Genomic DNA, 24,737 nt, shown 5'->3' on the forward strand with positions numbered 1-24,737 from the left:
TGGCCCCCTGCATTTCGGTCACAGCCCCAAAGGCCCTCTGTAGCCTGGCACTGATAATTAATAGGTGTGTCATACAGCACATTTCTATTGCTGGGAAGGTATTATTTCCCTCTTTGTGAACTAGCTCATGCCTCCAAACCACAGTTTTTAAGCCCTAGGATCGTCCTTCCTGCTCAGTGCAAAGCTTCTGGCCAGTGCCAGTACATTTTCTTTATTACAGTCTCAACCTCCTCTTACAGGAGAAAAAAGTCTGCCACACAGTAAACAAAGGCTGTGAGTCAAGTCTAACATGACCTCCCAAAGGCTCAGGGAGATTAAGCTTTCATTGGCTGCAGCCACCACTTAATGTCTGGTGAACAGAATGTTCTGGAAAAATGATGTGCCTTCTATAAACACATTTTTCTGGCAGGTTGCCTAAAACCTGGAGAGACTGACTCAGCCTGGCTTCTGCAGGAGGAAAGGGAAGCCTGATGGGCGGAGGAGAGGGTGGGAAATAAAGGCTTGGAGGGAATGGTGTGGGAGAAGAAAAGTGAGAGGCAGAGCTGAGCCCCACGCAGCCTCTGGTGCTGGCGTGCAGAGCCACAGCAGTTAACCAGTGGCTTACAGAAAGTTTATGTACACGTTGCCCATCGCCTTCGGTCTGTTTTTTTGCGCCGAGACAGTTTTCCAACATGTCTTTTGTGGGCAGGAAGCTGTGAGTACTTATGACAAATTGCTGTAGCGCATTGCTGCCCAACAGGTGGCATTTTTGCTCTTCCTTGGCAATGCTGTCTGGCATGACTCTGTGTGTATCCTTGGACTTCCCTGCCACGCTGAACACGATGAACAAGCCGAGGCAGTCCTGCCCCACCAGGCGGCAGAACTCCACCAGCTTCTCAAACCTGTTCCTGTTTTGGAAGTGCTCATCTGCCAGTGTGGTTTCCCAGCAGCAGTCCACCACCTCAGCGGGGCCACCTTCGCTACAGAAAAGCTCGGCTAGCTGTGAAGCCTGCATGGCAGTCTGAAGTTTGATTTGCGTGTCAGCTCTAGACAGAGTCCAGATCCAGTCCACTCTGAACAGGGAGGACTGCTGCTTGCTCATTTTGCTGGTTGTGCTACGTTCCTCCACTCCTTTTCCATGCAGAAGTTGATGAAGTTGAGCACAAAGATCTCGCTCAGCATGTTTGTGGCTGTCTGGAATTTGCTCTGAGGATCCATGAAACCAAGACAGTCCTTCAGCCTTTGAGATTCATGAACCACACCTTGACTGAAGACTTCACAGATGACAAGAGTTTCAACCTTGTTCTCCTAGTCGACCTCATGTGAGACCGCCTGGCGCATTTTCTGTGCAGGAGGAGGTTGTTACCACATGCACGCTGCCTGAGGGAAGTCGCTTAATTTTCCAGCAAAGACTCTGTAGGCACTGGGCTCAGCCAGACCTATTAAGCGTGCACATGGTTACCTGCAGCCTTCCAGATGAAGGTCATGGCAGCAGCAGAGCTCTGTGAACAGGCTGCTACCCTGAGGGGCAGACAGGCTTCCTCCTGCATGTGTTTCTCCGCAGCTGACCGAGCAGCAACCAGCCCGATGATAGGCCCAGTAACTTTCACACCTACTGAATTCACCTGTGCTTGTTTTCCTTATTGTTAATTCTGGCACCATTTCTTCAGCGGATGCTATCTCATTCCAGTCTAATCTTAGCTCCTTTCTGAGATTATCACAGAGAAGCCATTTTATTGGCACTGGGTGTTTCCTGGAGATGAAAAAAACCTTTTTCTTTTAATTCCCCAGAGAAGAGTATGCATCCAAACCTGAAGACTTCTGCAGGGTGCTTGAAACGACACGGTGGTCTTTTTTTGATGGGCCGTTGCCTGTATCCCAATATTAACTGCTGGTGCTGTCAGTGGCATTAGTTGCGCCATGGTAATACACACAGACTCAGCTGAACTTTTGGTTCAGCTGAGAAGCTTATGCCATCGCTTCCTGTGACTGGCGTATCTCAGAGAAGCTTGGACAGTCAATGCACCACCATGCATGACCATCAAAACGAGCTATACAAATAAAGAGGCTTCCTAACCTTAAAAAAAAAATCCAGTCTCCGTATCTGTGAAAGCTGGAATGTATGTTCGCAGGAGCCACCCCTGTTCAGTCTGGATGGTGCTGGTGCCAAATGCACCACTATGGTCTCCTCATTGGTCCAGGATCTCACCACCATTCTCAAGAAACAGGCTCTGTCCTGCTGAATGCTACTCTTCCTCCTCCTCTTCATTCTGAATGAGTGAAAAAAGTATTGAGGAGCTGTCTTTCTCTGTACTCTTTACTCTCATTGCTCAAGACATCTTCATTTGATCTCTCCTTCTGCCAGCAGATAATCCTTATGCTCCTGCCACTCCAGGGAAACGCTTTCTCACGTGCATGGGCTGGTCAGTCTCTCTAAGAAACAGATTATGACCTACATATTACGTGTCTTTTCTTCCACAGGTCTTCAAATGTGTCATGGGCCCATCTCCATTCCTTCATGACCTTCTCACAGTTTTGATTAGGGAGCACGCTGCTGCTTTTCCTTTTATCGCTGACCATTAACACTAATTTCCTTTTTATTCAAGGGTTCCCCAGCACCTAATACTCTCTCCTTGCTGACCACTGCTCCAAATCTACTGGCAACTCAGCGGGTTTTTGCTTCTTAGCTGCCTCAAAGAGCACTATCTTATTCCTCCCAACTGAGGATGAAGAGGCTCACCAGGAAAAGTTCTTGCTGCAAATGAAAATGCCAAAATGCTAAGGTGAAGCATAAGCATGCACTAAATATTCATAACAACAAAGCAGTGCAAGGTACAAAAAGCATGCAGGCAGGACAAGTGCAATTTCTCTCCTAAATGGAAAGCCAGGACGCAACAATACCTAGTGAGAATCATAAGAGTCAGCCCAGAGGTTATTCTGGATTACTTCCCCATTCCAAAGCGTATTGGTAATTTAAGCGAACAGAAAAAAGCTGGGTTTAATCTCCGCAGGCTCTTGGTCAATTCACATCTTATCTTTTCCTCATCACTGTAAATGAACAGGCAGCTCTCTACACTCTAGGTTTCAAAGTATTTATCCTCAGCGTTCCCACTGGAATGTTGAGCTGATGAACATCACAGAAATGAAGGTCATGAGATAGGTGTTCTGCATTTTCCGTTCCGTTACCTGGGCTACACTGGGCAAAACGCCGATCACCATTTATACCTGCACCCCAGCAACAAAATGTAGTTTGGGGAAGCTCAACTCCTGTTGGCAAAGTAGCTGGAGCTCCTGTGGCTGCTGAGGGCTGCGAGGGCATGGGGAAGGAACGACACCTGGGACCAGAGAGATGGTTGTCCTGTTACAGCAAGAAGGGCCAGAGCTGGTCCTTCCTTCATCACCCTGCGAGGACTCGCCCAGGAGCACACTCCGAGCAACAGGGAACGCTTTCTAATCACACCACACCGAACAACCCAAGACGATTCAAATCGGGATCTCAGAAATAAGTAAAAAGACTTGGGGTAGTTATTTCCTAGCTGTTTGCTGAGTCCTTCTGCAGGCACTATCGACAAACAAACTAATGGGTCAACGAAAAAATGTGTGATTTTGCCCCTTCTCCCTCCTTTGTCTTTTAAATAGAACAAAATGAGCTTCCTAGGAAAATAAAAAGGAGAAACAAGCGGATACATTAAAAAGGAACCAGCTTCCAGAAACACTTGGCGTTTTCCATAGACTTTATTGGATTTTACATGGCAATACACAGTAGTTATGTTGCCCTCTTCAAACACGCACAAATTAAAAAACCCCAACGGTATCAATTCTGTGCCCATTCACACATAAACTTCCTGACTTCATCACTTGCTTTCAAGTCTACCCCCATAAAATAACCAAGGTTCAGATGACAGGCAGCTTCGAGGGGATGACCAGGCTTTCCAACCAGTGACCGCAAGAAAGGGTTGTTCGGAGCAGAATGCTACTTACACTGGACTTAAATAAACCATCATCTGCTGTTGTTGATATGCTTACTAATAGCACTGTACTGAAGAGAAATCAGAGAGTATATGTTTGTGCCTATTTCAGCATATAATATTGTGTCACTAGCCCCCTTTTTTTCCTCCTGGGAATATCCAAGTCATGTTCACTAGCCAGCGTCTAGTGAGAGCGCATCTGGAGGAACACTTTTACTCGGAAGCCCGCACCACGTCTTCCCAGTGCTTCTGCAGCATTTGGGAGAGCAGGCTCTTAGGGTCAACTTACATGTAAATAATTAACCATATTGCGTATTATTCACAGAAAGCGAGCCCTGAATTCACATCCCAAGCATCTGCACCCTAAAGCTGACAGCAGGCGTTACACAATGTGGTATTTCTGCCAGAATTAAAATAGCTCAAACACCCCCAAGACTGCAGAGGAAGAAACAACAGAGAGCGAATTATTTGCGGACAGGAATTAGTCAGGAACACTGAATAAAGCATCAGTTGCGATCTGTTTGTAGACAAATGGTAAGCAGCACAAACTATTTTATGTATATGTTACGGATTGTTTGCCCGGCTTCAGTTACTGGAGAAAAAATGGCAGCGCTTGATATTATGTGTAACACAACTGGTCCACATCAAACTTTTCATCTTGGTACATAAATAATAGCCTACACTGCACACCCTTCAAAGACTGGTAATAGCTTATCAGGTTACAATAATATAATGCTCCAATCTACCCCGACATCTGATGGGAGCTCCCTGGAAGCCCCTGAAGGAACCTTTCTTCCTTTCCCAGCTTTGTTAATAGTGTGTCAGGAATACACACGAAGCCAGCACAAATGTAGTATCCCTTGCACCGCACCAGCCACGTGTTCGGAATGGTCTCACTTCCAGCAAGGAGAGCGATGAAATGAGTGACAAACGCTTGGTAAAGCAACACACCACCCACCACAAGGAACAATTTCAGCTGTACTTGTTTCGCCTTTCCAGAGCAAAGAAGCTTCATGCCATTGTGCTAAAATACATGCAATGTTCAACACCATACGAACGACCACTGTGATCAACAGAGTCACTTTTTTTTGTTTGCTTTTGGCTAGGACACCTCACAATACTGAAAGGCTGACAAAAGATCTCCACTGGCTAGTTAGGATTTTTAAAATCTGATGATCTTCAAAAGCAGAGGAGCTGTGGTTTAAGAAGGTAAAATGATGAGCAACATGTTTGATATTTCAATTTTTGAGGACAATCCTCCCTTAGGTTTAATATTATGAAATAATATATTTCCTATACATTTCTCTATATAACTTTTTTTTTTTTTTTTTTGCAACTACACCATCTTTACGCTAGTCACAGCACACAAATATCACTTCCATTCACAGGGAGTACTCTCAACTTTAAGGACGTTTTTTAAGTCACAGAAGTGTTAATAATCGTGTTTGATTGCTATAGCTACTCCTGCTGGGAACAAGAAAGAAGATGCTTTAAAATGTTCCGAGTTTCTGTAAGAGTCACTGCTAGAAGAAACATGCTTTATAATTGTTTCGTCCCAAATGGAAGATCAATAAAACTGTGCACGTAGTAAAAAAGCAATGAAAGCAAACAGTTCCAAAGGTCAGCCTGCCTTTTCCAGTAACCAGCTGGTATGCAAACTGGCATAAATCTTTTTACAAGCCCTTCACCCACACCTCAAACTTTCCATCACTCTGTCTCACAAAATTTAAATTTTCGCTTCTATATGTACTTCATATACTCCTTTTTTCTTTTACCCTTTTTTTTTTTTTTTTTTATAAAACAGTATAAAAATAAGAGCAACAGTCGAGCTATTGGGGAGTTGATGCAAGACATGGATGACTAAAATCCTACATTGGAAACTGTAGGAAGGGCAGAACTGGTGTTTGTGCTGAACAAACGCACTTTATAAAGGGCAGTAACATTTGTTTTTTTCAGCTGAAAGCCTAGAGAAAGCTGATGCACAGTATCTACAAACGCAATACTTCTAACTAACATCTTCTGTTATTTTGAAACAGTATAAAGGATTATTTGAGGCTGTGAATAAGCAAAAGGAGCACTATGATACCACGTAGATTTAAATGCATTACTCTGAAACATATCACCAGTTTGTACATGAGATACAGTAAAAACAATTGCCATTCACGAGTGTCTGGGTGCTTCTTATGGCAACTTTAGAGTACGCACGTTTGTTTGGGTTTTTTTGAATTCTCCACCTCCCAATATTATTTCTAACAGAAGCAAGAGCAACATTATGTACATGATCTGCTGCCCATCACGTATAATGATGACATTTCTTGCACCCAGGAAAGTGAGCCTTTGTCAGTGCCTGGTGGTTACTGTCACACATTGGAGTCCTCATCTGTTATACTGGTGCTAGGAGAGCAAGCTGCAAAGTCTTTAAACATTTCATCTTCTTTCAACATGTGCTGGAAAGGAAAGGAGGGAAGAGTCAAGGTTCAGGCCTTCACAACTCAAATCTGGGATGGCGCAGCCCTGCGCCCGGCAGCAAACAGCACCGTCAGCCCTGCCAGCCACCCCTTCATTCTGCCGAGGACATTTTTCACGCGTGCTGGTTCCTGACCAGCTCGCGACTCAGTCCCCTTTCTGCTGACCCAAACAGCCAGGGGAGCGCAGGCCGGGGCTGGGCTTCCACCAAGAAAACACACCGTGACCTCTGTCGGCAGCCCACTGCCCAAGGGAAACCCACTGGCCTAAAGCCGAATCCCGTGTCCTCTGCCCTCCCTGGAGGGTGGTGAGTCAGCAAAGAGGGCTGGCGCCCATGGGCCACCACTGCCAAATGGGGGAACCTCCCAGCCAGGATGGACAGGTATTTTCCTCAACCGCTAATTTTTCTTTTCCCCTCCGTCCCTGTACAGAAACCAAAGGAGCTCAACTGACCACTAGTTCTGATGAGGCTTCACTATACCCGTAATTTGCACGGTATTTTATATACGTTAGCCCTCAGAGACTAGTGGTGCTTCACTCTATCCAAAGACTAGGTCCCACTATGCACTGAAATTGATCAAAACAATTGCCCCCGAAACTACAAAACTCAGCTGCTTGACAGAGCCAGTAATAGCAAAGAGAAGTTGTACATAGTGTATTTGTATTAAAAAGCATCACTATTAAATAGCATTGCTATTTAATACTAGCAACTGGCAAGGGGTTTATATCCACCTTGCAGCAACAGTGATCTTATTCCACAGAGCCCACTTTTAAGCCTTACCGTCAAGTTGTTGATGCCTTCAGAAAATGCTCCTATTTGCCTCACTGTCCCTTCTGAATCTTCCATCTACAAAAAACAGATAATGAATAATGAATCAATAATAAATTCACTGTGTGGCAGGTGGCAATTAAGTGCAGCACATAATGTAACTGCTTGATTACACCCAACATGGTCAGAGCACGGGAGCAGCGTGCCCTATCGGGAGAGGAAAGTGATGTCCTAAAGGCGCTGCATTCACAGCTTGAGCCTCTTTGGGCCAAGAGACACTTTTGTTAGTGATGCTGCGTGACTGCAAGAAGTCAGGACCTTCACGAGCCAAAGCAAAAGGAAAGCATCCCTGCGAAAAGGAAGGTTTTCCACCAAACCTGACAGCATAGTCAAGGACTCCAACTGCTAGAACTGGCTTACCTGCTCCAGCCTGTCCAAATCATCATCGTCATATACTCGGATATCCAGGCCAGGCTTAAAACCCTTCTTTGACCCACTTCCAGATGCCCGCCCCAGCTCCATAGGACACACATACTCTTCCACATCATCTTGCTTCTTCTTCCTCAGGCTCCCAAAATTGCTGAAGGCAAGTTTCTTTGGCTTATGAGTGAAGAGAAAATTGACAAGAAGTTAGAGAATCAGCAAAGAATTAACAGATCTCTTACTCTGGTACTGGTGTTTCAATGATGAAGGGTCAAAAGCCCGCTGCTCTCCTAAACAAAGATCTTCTCAATAGCTGTATTTCATAATAATTGCATCTGAAAGAACAAGGTGTGTCCCCTCATTCTACCACCGTAAGACAACACCATTTAAAGCATCCCGAATGAGATCAGAATCCCATGGCATTAAACCGTGAGCATATGAACAATAAGAGACAGTCTCCTTCCCCAACAACTTATAGTACAGACAGAAGAACAGCACACAGGAGTGCTACTGCTTGTCTGTGCATATGAGAGGCTGAGATGTGGTGCGTTCACAGGAGACACAAGTGTCAAACCCAGATCTGCTGAGTCCTGCTCTCATGCTTCTTTCATTAACAGCCAGTCCCTTTTCTCAGACCTTACTGAACTGCCCTCCAATCATGGATAAAACCAGCACAAGAGATCCGAATGTCTGCCTGGAAGCTCCCACACTCACCCAGAACATGTGACCTACCTTTACTTTCGCAGTTGCTGTTAAGAGGACGTAGTCTGGGGACTCCATGGCTTCGCGTTTCTGCTGCTGGGCCTCCTGCCCAATGAGGAGGTTGAAATGAGTCGCCAGGTGCCGTCTCAGTAGTGTCTTGTTCGGTGGGATGTTCAGCAACTGTGCCACAGTTTCTACATTGAAACGAGGCTCCAAAACCTATTGATCAAATCACAGAGAATCCAGCTGAAGTCAGTGCTGTCCGATGAGGTTTCAAGGATATCAAGAGGCCCACCTATCTTGGTCACTTCCTAAGGTTGCTTTGGGGCTTATGTTTGTATTTTAGAAGAAACATACAGCAAAGACGTGGAAAAAAGAGTTAACTAGTTAAAGGATTCATATAGTGCTACCTCCAGGCTTTACTTCTTGAGTTTAAATAGAAACAAACTGGCAGGTAAGAAGAAAGGAAAAGATAAATTCACCCTTAATTCAATGTAACGTGTGAAGCTGCCACAAAATGTTTACCCACCATCCTCTTTAATTCTGGAAAACGTAGCCAGAGGAATGATGGAAAATAAAACACACATAAAATGCTGGGAGCAGGGATATACTTCTTAATTACCTCAACAAACTTCTGCAACTACAAGTCTCTTGTCTGGAGTATCTGATGCTAGAGCAATTAAAAACAATCCTGGTTTGACATTGAAATCACAAATTTTACAAAAGTAACAAGCCTTCCTCACAAAATAAAAACACATCCAGGTCTAGGAAGGAAGATAATGGCTGTTTAACAGTATGATACCAGTGTACAGCATCATCGAATCACAGAATGGAATCACAGAATCGTAGAATGTGTTGTGTTGGAAGGGACCTTTAAAGGTCATCTAGTCCAACCCCCCTGCAGTAAGCAGGGACACCTTCAACTAGATCAGGTTGCTCAGAGCCTCATCAAGCCTGGCCTTGAATGTCTCCTGGGATGGGGCCTCCACCACCTCTCTGGGCAACCTGTGCCAGTGTCTCACCACCCTCATTGTAAAGAACTTCTTCCTCATGTCTCATCTAAACCTACCCTGCTCTAGTTTATCATAGCACAGGAGGTGGAGAATGCCCTACGTAAATTAAATTGTGAGGGGAATACAGATAATCAAACCCATTGCTGCCCACACTAATTCTGCCCAAGACACTCATCTACTTTAAACAGAGTTAATACATTTTGATAGCAACTTCTTATTAAGCAGAATAAGAACATAAGGTGTGTGCAGCAAAAATAATGTCAGAACTTTGCTCTAGCAATTCTCAGCCATATTTTTTAAATGAAATGGAACAAGCCAGACCAAAACCTTACCATCAGTCCCCCATGCACACCGCTCCCCCGCAGGTTAGGTGCATACTCTGCCAGATCAACGGAACGTAACCACTCCATCACGCGATGATTGGTCCACTGGGTGACCTCAGAAGGCGTGACGTTATTCTGTGAACAGGAGGAACGGGCAGTTGAGGAGACTTCCCGACTCAGCTGTCTCAGCCCCAATCTTTACCAAAACAAACATCTACTGCCCTCAATGAACATAAGCCCACTCTGCACTTGAGAAAAACCCCACTTTGGATTGCTATCTTGCAGCAATACCAACGTGGAGATGGGTCTGAACAGTGGGCAGGTCTGTATTATGCTTCATGCCATTTGATTATCCTGCTGTGCACTAGAACTACTTGCAATTTCTACCAGTAGAACTGAAAATGTAACTAGCTCCATGAGCTGCTGTGCTTTTCTTGTTGATGCACGACATGAATCTAAATCCAAGAGTCTGGGTTGCTTTATCATCCATTGCCCTATCCAGCATATGCTGGATTCCAAAACTGATGGCACTCTTGTGTCTGGTAACAGGGCCAAAGTCCTTTTACACAGAAAATTTTGACAGAGACATCAATTTTCCAGAGAGTTACACAAGACTTACAGTGACAGTGCACTGAATTCAAGATGATTTATGTTCCAGACAGTACATCAGAAACTAAGGCAAAACAGCCAGCTGTTGGCTAGGAAGAAGAGCAGGAGATTTGGCAAGGAGACATGAGTCTGGGGCCATGACAGGTGGAGGAAAGGAGACAGCAGAGCAGGAATAATCAGAAATACCAGGGAAAAACCCCAGAAGATTCCTCTTCACAGCTTCATCTTAAAGCAGTACCTCATCAGATGGCCTCCTGCGCAGACAGTTGGGCTCAAAGTTATTTATTCTCAAAACCTGAATGGCTCTTTTGATGCTGAGGTGGTGGAGGACGCTGACAACTTTCAAGGACAGCAAGTCATCCTATCGAAAAGGAAGGGGGGCGTTAATAAACATGCTAAACATGCTTATTGGTGGAACCAGCACCCGACTGTAAGAGACTGCTTTGGACCTTGGCTTAAAATGACATACCTGACACATTCTGGGGTAAGATTTTAATATGTGAGACAAGTGATTAACATTAAACCATCTGTCCCAAAATGAAAGCTTTCTGTGTTGCTCTGTACTAGCTCCTGGGCGACATTCTTCACACAGGGTACAGAGCTTAGTACAAGAAACCTGGGGTAACGAGGAGGGGAGAGGATGAGGTGACACATCCTCAGTGATCTTGTTAGAGCCAGGAGAGCTTTCCAAATCCAGTGCATCAGGTTCACCTGAAATTTGCATTTAGTCCTGCCAAAAGTTTTCATACCACAAACATCCAGCTAAGTTTAACTGAAAACAATAAATTACTCTGAAAATTGAGGCATTCTGTGTGATTAGAATGAAAAAAAAGATGGAAGAAGAAAAATACGAAGGTGTGTCGGGTTGGTCTCCCACAACTGCGAATGATAAATGCTTTTTAAGTGCTTGTCGTAAGTGATGGAACAATGAAGAGGCTCACCCAGCTCACCATCACCGTGTAGCTCCTACTTTGCACTGGCACCTGCTACAGTTTGAGGGAAGGAGGGCAGGTTGGCCAGTAGCACCAATTCCCCCTCACACATGCCACGGGAGCACGCTGGACACACAAGCAGCCTGAAGGTTGGGTCTGTGACAAGGCACCGCAAGGCAACCTGGCTGTGCCTTTACATCCCACCGTTTTCGGCATCAGACGAGCCTCTTCTCACACATCACAGGGCAAAAGCCTGCAAAGGCATGGCCACACTCAGCCCTGCAATGCATCGGTGATGCTAACAAAAGCAGCTGATTCTTTCTCCGAAAGCTCGATCCTCACATTGTTTTTTACTTAAACATTCATCTCACAGGGGACTTATTTTATAGCTTGCACAGACTGGCTGTTTAGGCTCCCACCAGTGTCTGTGGAGTGTTAGGAATCCCTTAGGACAATTTGTGCCATGTCAAGGAATGAGATGGTGCCTCACAGTGCTCCTCTCTACATTGACCACAGGCCTTCGACTGGACAGGTAGCTTTTAGATGTAAAGAGCCAGGAGAGCTTAGTTCCTTCCTTCACGACTACAGTTTGGCTCCATTAAAGTTCCCTCCTCTTCTTGTACTCATGGCTCCTTCAAACCACTGAGGAGGGGAGAGACAGAGCCTTCTGGCACACAAGGGGGCTCAACTCAAAGGACACATGTGGTAGACAATGGCAAAGGAGACAGAAGGTTTAGACCAGGTCTCCTGTTTCCTTCCGGAGAGGGCCCACATCTTCCCTAGTCTTGCCTAAAGGCAAGATAAATCAGGATAAATCCCTGATGTACTTACAGAAGTTTTTCTTGTTATCCTTGATGTCCCTATCAAGGTTTAATTCTATCTGGGCTTTAGCTTGCCTAATCTGGTTCCTGGCCACAGTTTCTCTGTATTCCACCCAGTCTACCCGTCCTTGCTTCCACCCTCTTTACGCCTCGTTTTTGCTTTTGAGCTTGTCCAGGAGCTCATTATTCATCCATGCAGACCTCCTAGCTTTTTTGCCTGACTGCTTCTTTCTTGGGATGCACTGCTCCTGATCTTGGAGGAGGTGATCCTTGAATACTAACCAGCTTTCTTGGGGCCCTCTCCCCTCCAGTACTTTTTCCCTTGTTACCCTGACAAGCAGATCCCTCAAGAGGCCAAAGTCTGCTCTCCTGAAGTCCAGGGTAGTGAGCTTGCTGCGTGCCCTCCTCACTGCCCTAAGGATCTTCAATTCTACCATTTCATGATCACTGCATCCAAGGCTACCCTTGAGCTTGACATTCCCCATGAGCCCCTCCTTATTGGTAAGGACAAGGTCCAGCATAGTTCCTCTCCTTGTTGGCTTCTCTACCATTTGAAGAAGAAAGTTGTCATCGACACATTCCAAGAACTTCCTGGATTTCTTGTGCCCTGCTGTGTTGTCCTTCCAACAGATGATGTTGTCCTTCCAACAAAATGATCAGAGTCTCTCTCATTTAGGAAGCCCAGCCATGAAAAGCTTGTATGGAGGAGTATGTGACAGGCCTGGCTAGAATTCCCAGCTCACTTGCTGCTGCTGTTGCTCCAGAGGACTGCTACAAAAGAAAAACATCCCCTGCACTGCAACTGGTCACACTCTGTGAGACTTGCACTTCTGCTAACGTAGGCTCTGCAGTTGTAATTCAGTCCTAACTATGCCATTAAGTGTCTCTAAGTCCAGTTCTCTGCTGGTGCAAGTTGGCTGACTTAGATAAATTTATGCATCCTCGTGCCAGGGTTAACCTGGCTTAGTATGTTTCAGTATTACTTACGTGTTATGAACACTGGACTCTATTTTGTCAAAATATTTAAGACTAGATTCTTTGCTTATCCAAACATTTCATTGCGTTTGGCTAACCTTATGACGAATCTAAGAGTAGAGTTTCTATGTCATGGTTTGCTATTTTATTTATTACAAAATAATAAATATTTGCCATTATTTATTTTGAGTCGGTGTAACCACAAGATTTGTAAAGGTACTTCTTTCATACTTTGCATACAGCTGTATTTAGTTGGTCGTTTACACTGAATCTGTCATTATAATTTGATTATTAAAATCTGTCTAAAAATACCCCTAGTGATCTGCAATTTAAGGGAAGTGACAGGAGGAGTATCTATTTAAAAGGCAAAGTTCCTGCTACACATCCCTCCTCTGTCCACCTTTTACTTTTCTTTCTTTTTTAATACAAAAAAGACTGGCTGTTGAGTACTACAAGTTCCCTTACATTACAGCCTATGCTGCATCTTAGCTGCATTCAATCCATATCCAGTTAAATACGGTGCTAGTAAAGTCTCATAACTGAAGATCAAGCTCAATGGAGACTACTGGCATCAGCCCTCCAAGAACTTAAGAAGCAGAAGAAAGAAACTGCCTCCTACTTTTATATTCATGTCTGAACTCAAAAAAACTAAAGGAAAGAAACACCAAACCCCACTACATAAGCAGTGAGTGTTTAACATTTAACCAAAATGGACTCAGCAGCAAAGTCATGCCAGCAGACAGTGCTGTGCTTGTCTTTCAGGAGAGTTAGATGGATCAACCCTAGGCTTCCTCCTGGTGCTATTGTAAAGCCTATAAAAAAATACATGTAAATGTGGCATAAAAAGGTAAATTTTACCCTGCCGATAGCCTGGCTCTTGAGAGAACAGGAGAGTGATTGATTTCTTCTTTGTTACACAGAAGGAATTAATATTAGCGATGCTCAGTTTGCATTTGCGTCCCCAGAGAAGAACAAAGGTCTTATCTCATCTTACCTGAGACCTCACACATAGGAAACCTGCTGGGTTGGCTTCAACTGACCAGCAGTAAAGTGGGGAGCTGATGCTGGTGCTAAGCATTTTGAAATACATTATGCAAAAGCTACTAAATGTAGCCTGTTTTCAAGCGAGTTGGCTCTTAAAACTGCAATTTTCTTCAAAAGCAATTGCTTCTGTTTTCTTAACCTAAGCATACACATGAATAAGGAAGTAGACTGAATGTCTGCTCAGCGAAGAAAAAAAATCCACCTACTTCTATGAATTAGTAAGACCCTGAACAGCAAAGGCCCAGCTGCATGAATTGTGGACCACAGAATTTGCACACTGTTATATACTTACAAATGCTGCCTGGGCGCACCAGTGTTGTGCACAGCTGTTAAGCACAAGATTGCCCATTTCTCATGCATGAGTCTGGGCACTTGCTTACTATGCTTACTCTTCCACTTTAGTTTAGCATCTTTAAAGCTGGAAAGAATACAGGAAATACTTGAAGGTGAGTAGTAGTATCGGGCCTTCTGTGTTCTAGAGGTTACAGCTATTAGCATTAGGTTAAGTCAGGACACCCACTATAGTTTCAAGGGGTCCTTTAAACACTGCAATGAAGCACATTGACAGATACAGCATTCTGGCTTATCCTTTTAGCGATAGCGATGCTTCTGACACTCCGACCTCTCCCTCAGCCTTCTCTTTGACATTATTGTCAGAACAACCCAGGAGACACGCGAGATGTTTAGCTGTTGAAGTCTGCATTTTTGGTACACGATGTGCGCATAGGTGTAGCATCTGTGACGCTGCAATAGCAAGTAAGAGTAAGCCCCAACTTTAGCTTCCTTTCAGTAGATCCAGCCATCTGGGACAAAAGTCATACACGCAGACGGCAACCACATGGTACTTCTACATTCCTTTTTAAAACTTTCAACATAGGCCCAGAGTAATGCACAGGTGGTCTGCCGACTTCCACATGGGTGCCAACTTTCTGCTCTAGGAAGCTACACGCCAGATCGCTGTCATCCAGCTCTTTGGCTCCTTGTTGACACTGGATCCCTTAAGATGCCTGTAAGGGACCTGAGAACAGCTGTCTGTGACACAAGAGCTGCCCAAGCAGTCATAGATCCCCTTCTGCACCCCACAAGCGGCCTGTTTGTGAGGACAGCCAGGATTTGGCCAGTGTCTGCTCACCCAGGAGGGACGAGAGGAAGAAGGCTGGCAATGGTGGCTGGTGGCAGCACCTCCTCTCCAGCCATAGCTGCTGGCTGGACCCCCACCCTTCCCCTGTTATAGCAGGTGCAGGAGGATGTGTTTGGGGCTGGGGCTGCCGCTGGGGGAAGGCTTGGGGGGAGGCTGGGAGGAGGTGAATGTGGGAAGGGGAGAAGGATGCTTGCAGAGGTGCCTGGTAGGGCATGGATCTTGGTGCTGTGGGGTGCAAAAAAGGTTGCTGCTGCTGGTGAATTGACCCAAAGGGAGCAGGAGGAAGACGTTAAGTGAATATATAGTATCTATGCAGTCACAACAATAGGTACAGTGAAATCTGGTCTCTCTAGCCTAACCTGGTCTTCAGTGAGTTATCTGGAGGTATACCAGTGTGCATTAAAGTGGGGAGAAACTAAGTACACACACAAGATGTCAGGAAAAGAAGTGTCATTCACTCACCACACTCATGTAATGGAGCATTCGGCCGTCCACCTTCCCTTCATCAAACTGGGTCTTATACTGGGGGAGGCCAATGTCATCCAGCCACCCTAAGGCAGGGACAGACGCTCATGTTAGTGTGGTAGCCACGTTACTGAGGACCAGTTGGTGTTATTCCCACTCTTTAAGCCCCATATTAGCCATGACAAGGAACTCATCAAAAGTTGCTGCTTCAGCACGTAATTAAATCTTACTGGTGACCCAGTGGTAATCCAGTTTTCCATGATTGTTTTCCTCTTCAGACCCGAGTGCCTGCAGAGCAAGCTGAAGCTTCTTCCGATGCAACGGGTGCTTTATCCCAAGCTCCTGTGAAAGGAAGGAAAGCAGCAAACCTAGAGACAATACTGTGTTTTACTTCTCCCTCTGCTGAATTACAAATGGTTTCAGAGAGTCACCCTGTACCCAGCACTCGCTGGTGACTGGGCAGGTGTATTTTCTATTTGCTGAATATCAGCATAGTTTTAGCACATGTTCAGCACTAGGGAAAGGCCCACTCGCTGTGGCGGATTAATTTCAAAACGTAGTGGATTCCAAACTGTATGAAAACGTCAGCCACAACATTCTCCTATCAGGCTAAAAACAATCCCAAAATATAAAACATATTAGCATTCAGAAAAATACTTGATGGGATTACTTCCCTCCGGTTAAAAGAATTATTTAGTTAAAAGTACATGAAGGTCCCAAGAATTACTGAAATTTATGAGTATTTCCAACTTCCCCAGTCTAGCTGCAAGTGCAGCCATTCCAGGATCTCTTCAACCCCATATACGCTTTCACCAGCACTTGGTAGTTAATGTTACATATTTGTAATTAGTATTTTCATTACAGAGCATTACATTTCTATGACACTTCAACTAAAAAGAAACAGATTTGGCACCATTGCAGATGACGAAGTTTTAAAAATTCATCTTTTTTTTTTTTTTACTGGATGCACCTTACAGACATGATTTACATTCACAGAAATAAAAATTTTTTGTACGTTTAATTAAAAGCAGCGTTTCCAGTATTTCTCACCTTTTCCAGATCCTGCTGAGAAGCCTGCAGAAGCGTTTGCCCAGACAGTATCCAGTGTTTGCCATTATTAATGTAAGAGCCTAGCCCTTGGTCTTGGAGCCAGTTGCAAACCTGCTCCTTCGTCCACTTTGCGAATGGCATGTCCAGCTCACTACAGAAGATTTTACCAAAAAAAGTCTGATGTCTCAAATCTCCTATTCTTATACATAACAACAAAACCAAAATCTAAGCCTAATTCATGAGCATTTTGTGGGAGTTGGGACAATTCCTGTGGGAGAACACGCACCACGGTCCGCTGCTAGGTGAGCCTTGCAAGGAAGAGGGCGTCTTCTGAACTCTTAGCACCATGAAGTGCTGATTGCTGCTGATCTGCTGCTTATCTCACAATAAACAGTCTATTAATACTATTGAAAACAACCACCTGTGCTACCTATTGCGGCTAAAACTCTGAAGTGAGACTGTAATGTTTCACTTTAGTCTTTATTCCCCAGAAGTGCAGAAGGAAACGTACCGGAGGAATATCTGTCATTGCTACGTGAGGGCTTATGCCTTGCGTCACACGGCCTCACAGCTGCACTCCAACGACGCCGTGAGCAAGGAAAGCTCTGCTCGGCAGCAGGATCCCACCACTCAAGCAACCTCAACCCTGCAAAGACCATCTCTCAACGGAGGAAATGGCCTGGATCTGCCTGTTTCTATTTGCCAGCAGAGGGGACATGTCATTTTGGCACTGAGCTTCTCCTTTGGACCCCGTTGCTTGACTGAGGCTGCCAGGAAGGCAAGCACCAGCACACTTTGCACCACTCATCTTACTTGCGAGACTGCCCCAGGTCCCGAGACCAGCCCAGTCGTGGCCCTGCGGTTGCTCTTGTCCCTCCTCTTCTGAACTCCATCTCGGACATGTCATCTGGGTTGAAGGTAGTTGACTGACTTCTTTTAAGTCTAGTTCAAAAGAAGAAAGAGTATTCACATTTGGCTAAGGAAAGGGCATGCTTCTACTACAGCAATCAGTATGTGCAAGATCTCCCTACAGTGTTTGTAGCTGCTCTTCTACCTACCATCGACCTACTGTTATCTTGCTCAAATGCCAGACTGGCTCCTGCTCTTGAGACAGTAAACCATGAAGCCACACGTTGGAGGGGGGAAAAAGGGAAGATGTGTTCCTAGCAAACCGCTGCACAAGCCACAGCTCTGGAGAACGGTCATTTCTCATCTTTTACTTACCTTCCAAATAACCTCTTGATCCCCCTGGCCTTTTTCTTGGAATCTGGAGAAGGTGGCGTCATCTGTAGACTATCTGTTTCTTTCGGGCGAGGGGGCAAGCCAGCCAGATCCAAGTGATCTGCAGATCCCTTCTCTGTTTCAGCTATCAGAAAACAAAAGCTCTGTCAAGACCCACTTGCACAGTCACAGATACACTCCTGAACTTGGGAACAACTCTTGCTAAAATTATTGAGAACTACCATGTTAAGAAAATGGGGCAAAGAGGGATGGGAAAATCCAGAGCAACAAAATGTGTTCCTCCCTCATGGGCCTGACTGGGAACACTCCAAGGCAATGCTCTGCACCAGTTAAGTGCCTTGCATCCAAGGTGGGGAAAACACACCTCGTGAATCAATCAGTCAGTTAAAACCCAAGTTTACTCTTCCCTGGGGAGTGCTCCTACAGTCCTTTCACAGACAGAGCCGAGGCACGTGGATGCTCAGAAACAATTCAATGCCATGGCAGGGAACCAAACCAGGAGCCCTTAAGCACAGAAAAATAAATAGCTTCCCTGCAGGCATCTTTCCTAATAACTTGCAGTATTCCCAAAGTTCCCCCTCCAGGAAATTCCAGCAACAAACACCTCCTGCCCCAGGAGCAAGAGGGCCCTTTTCCCCTCACTTATGCAAACTGTGGAATATTTTGTTCCTCTGAAGAGAAACACCATGGCTCTGACCAAATTATATCTTCTCAGTGAAGCACAAAGCGTCTCTGTTGAGAAACCCTACACATTACCACCCACTCTAAAAGCATTAAATCTTTGATCTGTAGCGTTGTTTTCTATGACAACAAACATGAGGGCTCCTCTCCCCAAAAGGGAAGTTGTCACAACAGCTGAACTAACAAAGAAGAAAACTATGTTAAGAACATTTAAAAAGAAAACTAAAAGAACTGCAGTATCTACTAGGCTATGTAAGCAGAGATGTGCCAGCAAATGCCAGATAGCTGAATAAAACCACCACGTGGAATTTATGCCACTTATTTGCTGGGGGAACAGTGACAGCACAAGCCTGTTCAGATGAAGCAGCTGTGGCAATACAGCCTGCAGGAGGCAGACAGTCAGGCCTGTAACCACTTTTACCATCTTTTAACATGGCTGTATAATTAGATGACCATCATTTGGTTTTGAAATGGACTTTTAAACTTCCAGGAAAAAAACAAAGATGTTAGGTGAATCAAGGTAGAGCGTATATTGCTGGGACGTGTCGCCTCAAGCCACAGAGTTAACGAGGCAGCCACAATGTGCCACGAACAGCAAAAAACTGCAGGTTTCGCCAGCGAATCTTTCTGCTGGGCAAAGTTCAGATTATTCAGACAGAATACATTTGAACGTGTCCCGTTTTCCACTGATTCTTTAGATGTTAAACCTTGCAGTGAAGTAACAAGGTCACGTAGATTATTTCTGGGCACTTTGGTTTGACCGCTATCGAATAAGGGGATCCTGCCAGTGAGAGACAGCACGAACATTGAACCAGGCTTTTGCATTTGTGATTTTTGCTTTACTTGTATAAGGAAAAGTGCTAGCTTAGAAAAACCACATTTAAATAGCATTCTACAGAGAAAATACCAGGACAAGCTTGGGTGCATTAGTAGCAGAGATTTGCGGGTATTGCAACGTTTGCTCTTTGTACCTTGCTCCCTTTCATGCACTGACACAATCCCGTAGAACGGTTGACATTTAAGGGGCCACATGGGAAACCGAGAGGGCCCAGAGCACTTGTCTCTTCATCAGCGAGGGGCAACTGGGTGGCTGTACAACCACACCGACTGACACAGCTCTGCTTGCTAAGGCAGGACCCTGCTGGTCTTACCTGCCCTTGATAGAACCACCAAGGGAATGCTCACATCACAAGACTGGTTTTTACTACGTGAATGGCTCCATCCCCATCCGCCCCAATTATTTCTCATTTGTTTATTATATCATAAATATAACTACATCTTAGAAGAGAACTTATGTATCCTTCCCCGCAGAACTCCCCTAAGTGAATGCCTGGGAACTATACCTCATTCCCTGCTTCACACCCTTTAAGCTCTTCCAGGGGCTCCAGGACAGATGACAGCACAAAGCTGCCTCTGGTATTTAAACATCAGCGATTCTCACCTGCTAGCTCAGTCTGTGCGTAACTTTGTGCTCGAAGTTATGGCAAAGGTCTCTGCAAATTAACCCGCAATCTCTCTCATTAGTAGGGGTTACTGAGAAATGGCCCAGCTGACTTTGAGCAGAGGGCAGATGTTACATGAAAACTCCTTTTAGTGATGGACAAGAGTTTCGATGCAGAGCTCTGGTGTCTAGCTCTTGATTGAAAAGTTTGCGCCATAACCAGCTGTTAGCAGCAGTCACAACACAGTGCTGGTACAGGCAGACATGCAGGATTACTATACCTAAAGTAGGTGCACTTGCACTTCGACTGCGATCTTCAGATATCCAAACAACGCACATAACCACACGCAGCACAACAGGAGAGAACACGCAGAGGGACAAGGTAAAACACAGTTCAAAACTTACATCAGCAAAATACAAGACAAAAGGAGAGGGATACATGAGACGCATGCACCACACGCAGTGCTGAATTCACACAGAGATTAAGATTACCAGTTCACTGTTAATCCCCCTCTCACAAAAAAAGAAATGCAGTAGAGCACTATGGTGAAGAGGGTAAAACAGCACTGCAGTCACTTTGGTGCAGGGAGGTCACTTGCTCCGTGACACACTGGGCAGGTGCCTCACATGGGCTCCCATGGGGTGGCAGGTATCTGGACACCAGCTTTACAGACGGAAGAACTGAAATCTAGATAGCATAAATAACTTACTCACATTCACAGGACCCTGATCTAGATGGCCCATCTTCCAATCCTTTATGACAGCCACAAGTACTCCACTTTGTTAGATAAATTCATTTCAGGATGAAACAAGTGATTACACAAAAGCACACGTAAAATAAACCAAAGCAAAGAGTCTAACCCTCAGAATAGACTGTACACCTAATTCCAAGTAAGCTAGCAAATTGCCATGCTGTATGTCACAAGCAAACATGGACAGTGTATAATACATGTGTAGGTACGTTATTTTTTTTGAACAGAAGTCTAAAATTGTCTTTGAGTAAGTAAGAACAGGAGATTCTTCTGCTCAACAAAGCAGAAGCTATCCCCCTTCAGGCTTCTGAAAGACAGAGCTAAATTCCTAAGTCTCGTGCAAGAGAAAGCCAAAAACATTAGATGAATGGCAAAGAACTGATGCAGAGACTCACTTGATGCTTGAACTGGAACAGGGGAAAGACTACTACAGCAGAGCAGTAAATGCAAGTAGGATTTCAGTTGGTGGCAACAGTGACTTCTGCATTAAGCAGAACATTTTGTTTATTTCATTGTCTTGTGCAAATGCCATCAAACGACAGTATCAAAACAACCCCCCTCCATTACAGGTCCAAAAATGAACGTGAGCTTGAATAACTTGTCAGTCCTGTTCCCGTTGTTGTCATCTCTTTTGCAAGGCTGCTTAAATACACATAAAATAAAGAGGAAGACTGAGTGCTGCTGCCTCATTTATGTACATCTGAAAATCTTTTGAAAGATAAACCGAGGATGGAGCCAGGGGAAAAAAAAAAGCCCACAAATCCCACGTATCAACTACTGCCAGACAGCTAGCATTTCAAAACAGCAACAATCCACTACAATGTCCCAGGGAGATATCACAGCGGAGGTTGAAATAGATCAAATACTTTATTACATCAGTGAGGTTTTTTTCTGGGGTTTTTTTGTTGCTGTTTGATATTTTCCAAACATTCTACTAAAAAAAAAGTGCCATCAAGTCACAGTGAGACTAGGGGTTGTCTTCCTGCTTCTTAAGACAATTGCAGCTGTTAAGACTCTTCAAAATACACAGAAACTGCATGCAGGTGCACGACACCTACCCAGATTGGGGGCACTCGCGGTCCTCTTGTTATTTTTTATCTTGAAAAAGCCTCGTCCAAACGAAGATCTGGCTTTCCGGGTACCAAAACTATCCTCATCGCCTGTGCCACCATGAGAAGGAGACTTTGGAGGGAGGGTTGCAAAATTATTACCTTCCACAGGAGGTTTAACCTGCTCAAGTTAGGGAAATAAAGATTCAATGTCAGTGAATTGCAAAAGGTCTTTTGAGAGAGACTGCAAAGTGACTGCTGACAGATAATCTGGAGAGTCCCTCTCATTTGTTACAGCAAGAAAACAGAATGTAAAAGCCATAAAGGAAAACATAAACAAGATCTTCATTTGAATATGTTCAGGGCCCAGGACTACTATCACTACCTTCTAAGAGTAACATGTCTTCTTTAAGGTGTTTCTCAGTTTCTGCAAGGCTATCTTACAGGTATGGAAAAGGTTAAAAATACAGTTCTGGAAGGCTTTGAACTTTTCCAGCCTTCCAGGGTTTCTGTCTCCCCCACTGGAAGCTGTAGAGGCAGTAGGAAGCAGAGAGAGACGAGATTCCCCACAGTATGTCGGTTCTCAGACAGCTTTTTTTGTCTATCACTGCTCTGCCATTTCAGAAGTAATGGATGAATTGACTACGTCCACTGCCAAAGCTGAGAGGAAATTAAGTATCAAATAAGGAGTATGAATGCCAGGACAGACATCAGACACACCAGTTAACCAATTTAAAATGGTAGTTTTAACCTTGCTGGTTGTTTCACTGTCTCTTTAAAAGCAGGAGGAAGCAAACCCATTCACAATCCAAACACGATCCTTTGCTTTTTGCTGAATAGGTACAGCATTCACTCTACCAGTAGTATCTGAGGTATGTTGTCCCTGCTCAGGTCTTCCTATAGGTATTATCAGGACCCCCTGGGAAATGGTCCTCAGGGCCAAGGGGGCAGAACAGAGCTGGCAGATGCTTTCCATAAGAGCACAAGAGCTCTTGATCCCCAGGTGTAAGAAATCAAGCAAGAAAGGGAAGAGACCAGCATGGCTGAGTTGGGACCTGCTGGTCAAACTAAAAGGCAAGAAGGAACTGCACAGGCGGTTCAAGCAGAATCAGCTGTCCTGAGAAGAGTACAGGGATGCTGGCCGGTTATGTAGGGATGAGGTCAGGAAGGCCAAGGCGCGGCTGGACCTGAACTTGGCATGGGATGCTAAGAATAACAAGAAGGGCTTCTACAGGTATGTCAACCACAAAAGGAAGGTTCAAGACAGCCTACCTTCCCTGATGACCAAGAATGGCAAACTAGTAACAACAGACAAGGAGAAGGCTGAGGTTCTCAACGACTTTTTTCCCTCACTCTTCACTGCCAGCCTCTCTCCTCACACCTCCCGAGTTGAAGGATTGCAAGACTGGGACCTGGGGGACAAAGTCCTTGCCACTGTAAGTGCAGACAAGGTTCGTGACCACGTGAGGAACCTGAACATACACAAGTCATAGAATCATAGAATCATTTAGGTTGAAAAAGACCCTTGGGATCATCGAGTCCAAAAGTCCATGGTCCATGGGACCTGATGAGATGCACCCCAGAGTCCTGAGCGAATTGGCTGATATAGTTGCCAAGCCACTCTTCATGATATTTGGGAAGTCATGGCAGTCAGGTGAAGTCCCTGGCGACTGGAAAAAGGGACACATTGCACCCATTTTTAAAAAGGGTAGAAAGGAGGACCCCGGGAACTACTGCCCTGTCAGCCTCACGTCTGTGCCCAGGAAGATTATGGAACAGATCCTCCTAGAAGCTATGCTAAGGCACATGGAGGACAGGGAGGTGATTCAAGACAGCCAGCATGGCTTTACTAAGAGCAAGTCCCACCTGACCAACCTGGTGGCTTTTGACAATGGAGTGACTGCATCAGTGGACAAGGGGAGAGCAACAGATGTCATCTACCTGGACTTCTGCAAGGCCTTTGACACGGTCCCCCACAACATCCTTCTCTCTAAGTTGGAGAAAGATGGATTTGATGGGTGGGCTGTTCGGTGGATAAGGAACTGGCTGGATGGTCGCATCCAGAGGGTAGTGGTCAATGGCTCGATGTCCAGATGGAGAGGGGTGACGAGCGGTGTCCCTCAGGGATCCGTACTGGGACCGGTGCTGTTCAACATCTTCATCAATGACACAGACAGTGGGATCAAGTGCACCCTCAGCAAGTTTGACGATGACACCAAGCTGCGTGGTGCAGTTGACAGGCCAGAGGGACAGGGTAGGTTTAGATGAGACATGAGGAAGAAGTTCTTTACAATGAGGGTGGTGAGACACTGGCACAGGTTGCCCAGAGAGGTGGTGGAGGCCCCATCCCAGGAGACATTCAAGGCCAGGCTTGATGAGGCTCCGAGCAACCTGATCTAGTTGAAGGTGTCCCTGCTTACTGTGAGGTGTTGGACTAGATGATCTTTAAAGGTCCCTTCCAACCCAATACATTCTATGATTCTATGATTATCCGTTGCATGAAAACTATGGCCATACAGTACCGCCGGATAACTGTTCTGCAATGACAGTCTTTTTAGGAACAGGGTTGCTACTCACAGAAAATAATGTGGAAAGCCAAAAGTTTTTAAAGAGACACTAATCAAAGTTAATTACAGAGTCAGTAAAATACTTAATGGTTAGCTTTGCTAATTATCTAGTGGTAGAACATGTGGGAGAAACATTAGCTTAGACGGCAACCTTATGCTTAACCAGACTGGAAGATAATCCATGTGTCAGAAGACAAGAACGTGCGAGACACTATAAGCCGGACACTGAAGTGATGGTGACCACCGTCGTATACTCCTCGCTATCTTGTCTGCATGTCTGCTATTTCCCCTCTGGAACTGCATGCCACAATTTCACACAATTGAG

At 45.1% G+C, this 24,737-nt stretch overlaps 2 protein-coding genes across 19 annotated transcripts in view; both read right to left on the reverse strand.

Moving 5' to 3' along the window:
• Nucleotides 1–600: 600 nt before the first annotated feature.
• REP15 (RAB15 effector protein) lies at nucleotides 601–1,429 on the reverse strand. The gene is given in 3 exon segments (XM_063357116.1): nucleotides 601–648; nucleotides 650–1,119; nucleotides 1,122–1,429. Coding segments are annotated over 3 exon segments (747 nt in total). The 5' UTR covers nucleotides 1,351–1,429.
• Nucleotides 1,430–3,695: 2,266 nt separating this feature from the next.
• The window catches only part of PPFIBP1 (PPFIA binding protein 1), a 118,888-nt gene continuing 97,846 nt past the window's right edge, over nucleotides 3,696–24,737 (reverse strand). For 13 of the 18 annotated variants that reach the window (XM_063357049.1, XM_063357041.1, XM_063357032.1 and 10 more), the window contains 13 exons: nucleotides 21,855–22,026; nucleotides 20,326–20,358; nucleotides 17,905–18,046; nucleotides 17,494–17,622; nucleotides 16,681–16,831; nucleotides 15,861–15,972; nucleotides 15,628–15,716; nucleotides 10,491–10,613; nucleotides 9,653–9,778; nucleotides 8,338–8,526; nucleotides 7,603–7,782; nucleotides 7,195–7,260; nucleotides 3,696–6,394 (listed from right to left, as the gene is read on the reverse strand). In XM_063357049.1, coding sequence (XP_063213119.1) covers nucleotides 6,308–6,394; nucleotides 7,195–7,260; nucleotides 7,603–7,782; nucleotides 8,338–8,526; nucleotides 9,653–9,778; nucleotides 10,491–10,613; nucleotides 15,628–15,716; nucleotides 15,861–15,972; nucleotides 16,681–16,831; nucleotides 17,494–17,622; nucleotides 17,905–18,046; nucleotides 20,326–20,358; nucleotides 21,855–22,026 — 1,599 coding nt within the window. In that variant the 3' untranslated portion in view covers nucleotides 3,696–6,307. The remainder of the gene's footprint in view (nucleotides 6,395–7,194; nucleotides 7,261–7,602; nucleotides 7,783–8,337; nucleotides 8,527–9,652; nucleotides 9,779–10,490; nucleotides 10,614–15,627; nucleotides 15,717–15,860; nucleotides 15,973–16,680; nucleotides 16,832–17,493; nucleotides 17,623–17,904; nucleotides 18,047–20,325; nucleotides 20,359–21,854; nucleotides 22,027–24,737) is intronic. The other 5 variants (XM_063357084.1, XM_063357092.1, XM_063357076.1 and 2 more) reach the window with 1 other exon arrangement.

This window comes from Chroicocephalus ridibundus, chromosome 1 (genome assembly GCF_963924245.1).
Source record: "Chroicocephalus ridibundus chromosome 1, bChrRid1.1, whole genome shotgun sequence".
In the NCBI taxonomy this organism is placed as follows: Eukaryota; Metazoa; Chordata; class Aves; order Charadriiformes; family Laridae; genus Chroicocephalus; species Chroicocephalus ridibundus.